Source organism: Nicotiana tomentosiformis, chromosome 4 (assembly GCF_000390325.3).
Source record: "Nicotiana tomentosiformis chromosome 4, ASM39032v3, whole genome shotgun sequence".
Lineage (NCBI taxonomy): Eukaryota > Viridiplantae > Streptophyta > Magnoliopsida > Solanales > Solanaceae > Nicotiana > Nicotiana tomentosiformis.
In genome coordinates, this window is record NC_090815.1 from 18,731,353 (window position 1) to 18,738,825 (window position 7,473).

General features: G+C 43.1%; 1 protein-coding gene across 1 annotated transcript; it reads left to right on the top strand.

Moving 5' to 3' along the window:
• The first annotated feature begins 6,505 nt into the window (after positions 1-6,505).
• On the top strand, positions 6,506-6,823 carry LOC138909324 (uncharacterized). Its single transcript, XM_070200511.1, has one exon. It carries the CDS (start codon positions 6,506-6,508, stop codon positions 6,821-6,823), a length of 318 nt encoding a protein of 105 aa, XP_070056612.1.
• The last annotated feature ends 650 nt before the right edge of the window (positions 6,824-7,473 follow it).

Sequence of the window (7,473 nt, forward strand, 5' to 3'; positions counted from 1 at the left end):
ATATCGGCCCGATCGGCTAAGCCGTCTCATCACAATGTCGTGTGAATCGACATGTCTATGCTAGCAATATAATACATCATCCTAATATTGGGTACTAATAAGTATGAATTTTAACTACTTATCAGTGCCTTCTTACTATAGATTTTAGTCTGAAAGTGCTTATTTTGTCCCTTATTCTAATAAAAATGGTTGTATTGCAGGTGTGATGGAAAAGATAAGGCCTTGGAAGAAGAATGACCCAAAAAGGAGAAAATTATAGCCATTTCAGTGAAGAGGAGAAGTGCAGAGAAAAGTGCGGCCCACAAAAGAAAAAATGTGGCTACAGAAGGAGAACTAAAGCTTCAAGAAATATAAGCAAAAGTGCGGGCCATAGGAAAAAATGTGTGGTCGCACTTTTATCCGTTAGATGGTTCACACTGATAACTTGAATGATCAAAGAATGAGCAGTTGGTCGATTATGAAGCCTCCTCATATGCGGTCCGTAGAACTAATAGTATGGCTGCAAAAGCTGATATGCGGCCACAATGCTTGAGGTGAGGCCACAAAACTTCACCCACTAAAATTACATGCAAAGTCAATCCAACAAAGTGCGGACTGCAGAACCCATTTGGCAACCGCAAACCCTCCGAAGGGCATTTTTGTCAGAGATTTCGGGAGACTTGTAAATATAACTTTCTAGCTTTTTAAGGGTATTTTTTCACTGTAGCAGCTGAGAGTTAGTTACTTTTAGCTATTTGGAGCAAATGTGAGCTACAATTGGAGAAGATCTTCCACTCTTTCTTATATTTTTATTTTATGTCTTTAATTTCATCTTATTTTTCTCTTTTCATGACTTGTAGTATGAGTAGCTAGGTTTTTATCTAGAATTTTAATCCAACCCTAGTGTGTAAATTTTGTGGGTCATTAATATTATGCTTGTATGATTGATTTAAGTGTTATTTAGCCTTTTGTAGTTTAAAGTTTGAATTAATGATTGCAAACATTGATTTATGCCTTTTTGACCTTGTTCTTAATTGAGAAAAGGAATTAAGTCTAGGAAAACTTGGCTAACAAGGAATTAAGTTGGTTTATTGATTAGTTTCATTAATGGATTTGGACTAAAGATAGTGATAATCCAACTTGGACTCATAATCAATTGCACTTATAGCTACCTATTTAGACTTGTGAAAGCTAAATTGGGCATAATCACTCTTTAATCGAGAGATATTGAGTGAGTAATTATGTTTTGAGAGTCATAACAACCCCGATCTAACAAGCAAGCATAATTGACTTTACCCATTAGGTTTACATCTAGGTTAGAACTACAACTCTAGGTTTTTCTACATTTGTTGCAACTTCTTAGCAATATTTCATATTAAGTGTTTATTATTTTATTTCTTAGAATCATCTTAGTTTAATCAATAGATTCGATACACCACTTTTGTTTGAAAGATAAATTAAGTTACATCTAGTTGCCTACCTAAGTGTTTACCTTAACACCCTTAGAAGCTCTTTGAGGTTCGACCCCGACTCTGGCTGGGTAATTTATATTGCTAACAACCGTTTCATATCCCTTTATTGGAGTGTGTCTTGGATGCGATCATTGTTTGGCACCGTTGTCAGGGAGTCTACGGTGTTAGCTATATACTTGAGTTTGTTTCTTGAGTATCTTCTTTTACTTTTGTGATTCTAACTTGTTGAAGTGATTTTAGGTTTCCAATGGAAAATAACAAGTTTGAAAATTTACCATTGGGAGATGTGGATGGAGAGGATGAACAACTTGATGAAGTACCCCATGTTCCACAACCAAATAGCCAGGCCGTTGGCAACAAGGCAATGTGCCCCCACCTCTACCACCACCACAACCCCAAGTGGCATAACATCAGAATTTTCCCAATGAAGGGTATGCTAGTGAGCCCCCCCCCCCCATTAGGCTAGGAAACTTCCAAGTCACCAATATGATTCTCACTTTGCTATAGTACCGAGGCTATTTCACCGGAGCACCGATCAAAATGCTTGTGTTTGGGAAACAAACAAACTCATGTTTTGGAAGATGCATTGATGTTAAAGCTATTTCCCTTTCACTAAGAGTGAAGGCCTTAGATTGGCTAGAACGCTTTCCCAGTCATTCTATTCATACATGGGATGTGTTAGCATCAAACTTCATTTCTAATTCTTCTCCCCCGGGCATATGGCAACTTTACGAGATGAAATATTGGCCTTCAAGCAAGAACCCATTGAACCTTTACATGGGATTTGGAAGTGATATTGTATTATGGTGAAGGAGTACCCCAACAATGATATGATCTACAACATGATCCAACAAATATTCTACCGTGGCATTAATACCACAAATCAATGTAAGATCAATCAATTTGCTAGAGGTAATTTGACAACACTTTATGCAGAAGCATGTGAGATTCTTGATGAGATGGAAGATACATCTTCGGCTTGACAATCCCGAGCCAATATTCTTCAAGGTGATCCCAACATGATTCACCTTCATAAGAATTGCAAGACCATGGGCACGCTATTGCGGAAGTAACCACTACCATGACTCAACTTGCTAAGTCTCAACTCTATCAAACTCAAGCTCCAAAGCAAGTCCATGCCATGGAAGGAGGGAGTGTTTTGGCCAACAATAAGCATACTAAAGGTCCCCAATTTTAACCCCGAGTGGAGAGTTATGCATTGTAACGACCCGACCGGTCGTTTCGAGAGTTATAGCCCTGTTTCCCCCAATTCTACTTCCTTTTGTGCTTTTCAACTATACTATGTTATACCGAGTTAGTTGGTTCGGGTTCATAGTGGTTTCGGAGTGGATTGAGACACTTAGTCTCTAAAGTAGAAGCTTAAGTTGGAAAAGTCAATTGGATATTGACTTATGCATAAATGATCTCGGATTTGAATTCTGATGGTTCCATTAGCTTCGTTTGGTAATTTTGGACTTAGGAGTGCATCTGAAATGTGATTTGAAGGTCCGTAGTAGAATTAGGCTTGAGTTGGCAAAAGTTAGAAATTTAGCGATTTTGGTCGGTAGTGGAAAATTTGATATCGGGGTCGGAGTGGAATTCCAAAATTTGGATAGGTCCGTAATGTTGAATATGACTTGTGTGCAAAATTTGAGGTCAATCGGACGTGGTTTGGTAAGTCTCGGCATCATTTGTGGAATTTTGTTCTTAGGCTTGAATCCGAGGGTAATTTGGTGTTTTGATGTTGTTTTGAGTGATTAGAAGGTTTGACTAAGTTTGTATGGTGTTATAGGACTTGTTGGTATGTTTGGTTGAGGTCCCGAGGGACTCGGGGTGATTCTGGGTGGTTAACGAATCAAGTTGGAAGTTTGGAGATTTTCTGAAGTTGCCTGTTGCTTATGTAATCGCACCTGCGAGGGTAGGGCTGCAGGTGCGATGCTGCGGGTGCGGTGGGACTGACGCATGTGCGAGAGTGTGTTGGACTGGGGAGAACCGCAGGTGCGCGTGGGTGTGCGCATCTGCAAGCCCGCAGAAGCGGGTAGGTGCCCGCAGAAGCGAAAGAGAGGAGGTCAGGCAGTGTCCGCAAGTGCGAGGTCTTTTCCGTACCTGCGAGGTTGCAGATACAGATGGGGAGCGCAGGCGCGAAGTTGGTGATTTAAGTGGTTTTCCTCATGTGCGCATTCTGAGCCACAAGTGCGAAAAGCCTGGGCAGAAACTTTACATAGAAGACTTCACGAATTTTGCTCATTTCCACCATTTTCAAGTCAGTATTTGGATCTTTTGGAGTGATTGTGAAGAGAGAGTCAGGGGGATTTCATTGAGGTAAGTTGCTTGATCTCTAATACTCCTATCTATGGTGATTTTCCATTGTTTAATCATTTAATTAGTGGAAATTAGGGGTGAAAATGAGGGGTTAGGGCTTGGAATTTTGGAGAGTTTAATTTAAGGATTTGAGGGACCAAATGATGTCGGATTTTGATAAATTTCATATGTAAGGACTTGTGAGTGAATGTGCTTTCAAGTTTTGTAACTTTTGTTGGATTTCGAGATGTGGGCCGGGTTTGGGCCAATTTTGGGTTTGTGGTCTAAATTGGTAGTTTTCTTGTGGGATTCATTCCTTTAGCTCATATTGATAGTATTTTATTGCTCGTTGCTAGATTCATGTCATTTGGAGGCCGGTTCAAGAGGAAAGAGCATTCCGTAGTAGGAGTTCTACGATGTTGAGGTAAGTAACAGTTTTAAATCTGGTTTTGAGGGTATGAAACCCGGAGTTTGGTATGATATGATTGTTTGGAGGTGGTACCCATGCCAGGTGACGGGCGTGTGGGTGTACGCCGTGAGGGATTGAGACTTGGTCCGTCCCGGGAGATTGCAAAGTCTAATAGCCTTTAGTTGTGTTTATATGCATTCCTCTCTACTAAAACTTGACTGCTTTCATGTTAGAAATCATGCTTAGGCTATATTCCTGCTCATGGTAGTTATACTCAGTCATAGTGATTTCTGTACATGTTTACCTCAGTCTCTGTTATTTGTTTTCCCGGATGATATACTGTAACACTTTGATTTGAGCTGTTTTTTCCTTTCTTTATTGAGAGTTATGAGACTAGAGAGGTTCATGACTGAGTAAGGCCGAGGTCCTGGTTGTGAGGTATTTGTTATATGGCATGTGAGTTGTTTGTGCGGATCCTTATGTTTATACTATGGCACTTGAGTTGTCCGTGCAGATCCTTATGTTTATACTATGGCACGTGAGTTGTCCGTGCGGATCCAGATATGATATTATAGTGCATGAGTTGTCCGTGCGGCACGTGAGTTATCCGTGTGAATTAGCGCTTGGGATGTAGGAGCCCCTTATGAGTCTGAACACCCCTAGTGAGCACATGTACCTATTGAGAGTGTGTATTGAGGGCTGAGAGTCGAGAGTGTGAGCTGTTGAGATGGGTTGAGTGGTTGCTGCCTTGAGAGGATGTACTTGCTTTTATTTATTGTTGCACTTAGTTGTTATCTGTTGTTGTTGTGAAATTTCTGGAAGATTCATATTTGTTTTACATGAGCGCAAACTAATTTGACTTATACCACAGGATTTGAAAGCATGTCCACTCTTTACTGAAAACTTTTAAAATGAACTGTATTGTATAACTCGTCACTACTTCTCAATTCCTTATTTATTTCTGTTACTTGCTGAGTTGGTTGTACTCATGCTACACCCTGCATTTCGTGTGCAGATCTAGGTGTGGTTGATCACGGAGGTCATTGAGTTCGGGAGGATCGAGTACCGGAGACCACGAGGTAGTTGTCGGCGTCCGCCGGACCTTGTCTCTCATTCTATATATTTCTTTGTCTTGTATTGATACTCAGAAACTGGTTGTATTAGTTTGGTTATCTAGATTCTCATGACTTAGTCACACCCTGATGTCGGGCTATTTTTCCGCACTTATATTTTTATTTGGGTTTTACCCCGTATTTATGAAAAACTCCAGATATTTTAAATGTCTAAATTCATTTCTGTTAAAATTTTGAAAGAGTCTTGGAAAGGTCGGCTTGCCTAGTACCACGATAGGCGTCATCACGACGGTTTAGGTTTTGGGTCGTGACAAGTTGGAATCAGAGCCCTAGGTTACATAGGTCTCCCGAGTCATGAGCGGGTTAGTAGAGTCTTGCGGATCGGTACAGAGATATTTGTACTTATCTTCGAGAGGCTGCAGAACCCTTAGGAAAATTTCACATTATTGGATTCTTGTCGTGCGAATCTGTTTATTCTAGTAATTAAACACCTGTTGTTTCATTCTCTCACAGATGGTGAGGACTCGTGCTACCGGTCAGGAGGGCCAACCACCAGTACCACCAGCCAAGGCCGCGAGAGGCCGAGGCCGTGGTAGGGGCAGAGGTGCAGCCCGTAAAACAGTTGGGGCAGTACCTGCAGTCTACCAGTTTTCCCAGATCAGGACCAAGTTCCAGTTGTTGATGTACCAGCTCGGGCACCACTTGTGCCTATTATGATTCCAGGCCTTCAGGAGGCCCTAGCTCAGATTCTGATAGCGTGTACTGGCCTTGCTCAGGTGGTCTCTATCTCGACGACCGCATCCACTTCTCAGGCCTGGAGAGGCACTCAGACCCCTGCCACTCGCACGCCTGAGCAGGTTGTTCAGGGACTCTAGACACCGTAGGCACCACCAGCCCAGCCGGTTGTAGCTGCTCAGGATTATGTGGTTCCTTCTATGCCTGAGGATGATCAGCGTAGGTTGGAGAGGTTTGGGAGACTCTAGCCTTTAACTTTTAATGGCACAGAGAGAGAGGATGCCCAGGATTTCTTGGACATGTGCCAGAGGATACTCTGTACTGCCGCTATTCTGGAGACTTGTGGGGTCTCATTCATTACTTTTCAGTTTTTCGGGGCTGCACTCAGATGGTGGGAGACTTACGAGAGGCGTAGGCCTGTTGGCGCAGCACCCCTTACTTGGCAGCAGTTCTCCGTGGTCTTTTTGGAGAAATTCACGCCTCAGTCCCACAGAAAGGAGCTACGCAGACAGTTTGAGTAGCTTCGCTAGGGCGATATGTCTGCGATGCAGTATGAGATACGATTCTCAGAGTTGGCCCGTCATGCTATCTGGTTGGTTCCCACAGACAGTGAGAGGATCATGAGGTTTATAGATGGTCTCACTTTTCAGCTACGGTTGCTCATGACCAGAGAGAGTGTGTATGGTGCTGCCTTTGATGAGGTTGTTGACATTGCTCGGCAGATTGAGATGGTTTGTGGTCAGGAGAGGGTTGAGAGGGAGGCCAAGAGGCCTCGTGGTCAGGTTGGATTTAGCGATGCTCCTTTTGGGGATCAGTTCCATCACGGTAGAGGTCGTCATTTCAGACAGGCTTAGTCAGCTCATCCATTTCACTATGGTGCATCATCTGGCCATGGTTCTCAGTCATCAACAGAGCCAGTCATCATTTAGTGCACTACCAGTGCATAGTTCACATCATGCCCCGCCTGCTTAGGTATCCTCGGGTAGTTCTTTTGGGCATCAGGAGCAGCAGTTTCGTCAGAGGAGGGATTGTTTCGAGTGCGGAGACTTTGGTCACATTATTAGAGATTGCCCTAGGCTATTGGGTGGGACTCCACAACGGAGTACTCGGCCGATGGCACCAGCACCTGTTCCTCCACCACCCACCCACCCAGTTAGGGGTGGAGCTCAGCCAGCTAGGGGCGGAGTTCAGTCAGCTAGGGGTCTCCCTAGAGGGGGAGACAGATTAGGGGGGTGGTCAGGCCCGTTTCTGTGCCCTCCCTTCCAGACCAGATGTTGTTGTTTTAGATGCTGTGATTATAGGTATTGTCTCAGTTTGTCACAAAGATGCCTCTATATTATTTGACCCTGGTTCCACGTATTCATATGTTTCCTCGTATTTTGCCCATTTTCTGGATATGCCCCATGAGTCTTTAGTTTCATCTGTTCATGTATCTACTCTTGTGGGCGATACTATTGTTGTGGACCACGCATATCGGTCAAATGTGGTGACTATTGGGGGTCTG

Bases quoted from the DNA above. Each gene is read 5' to 3' on its own strand.
- LOC138909324 (XM_070200511.1), top strand. From the start codon at position 6,506: ATGTCTGCGATGCAGTATGAGATACGATTCTCAGAGTTGGCCCGTCAT.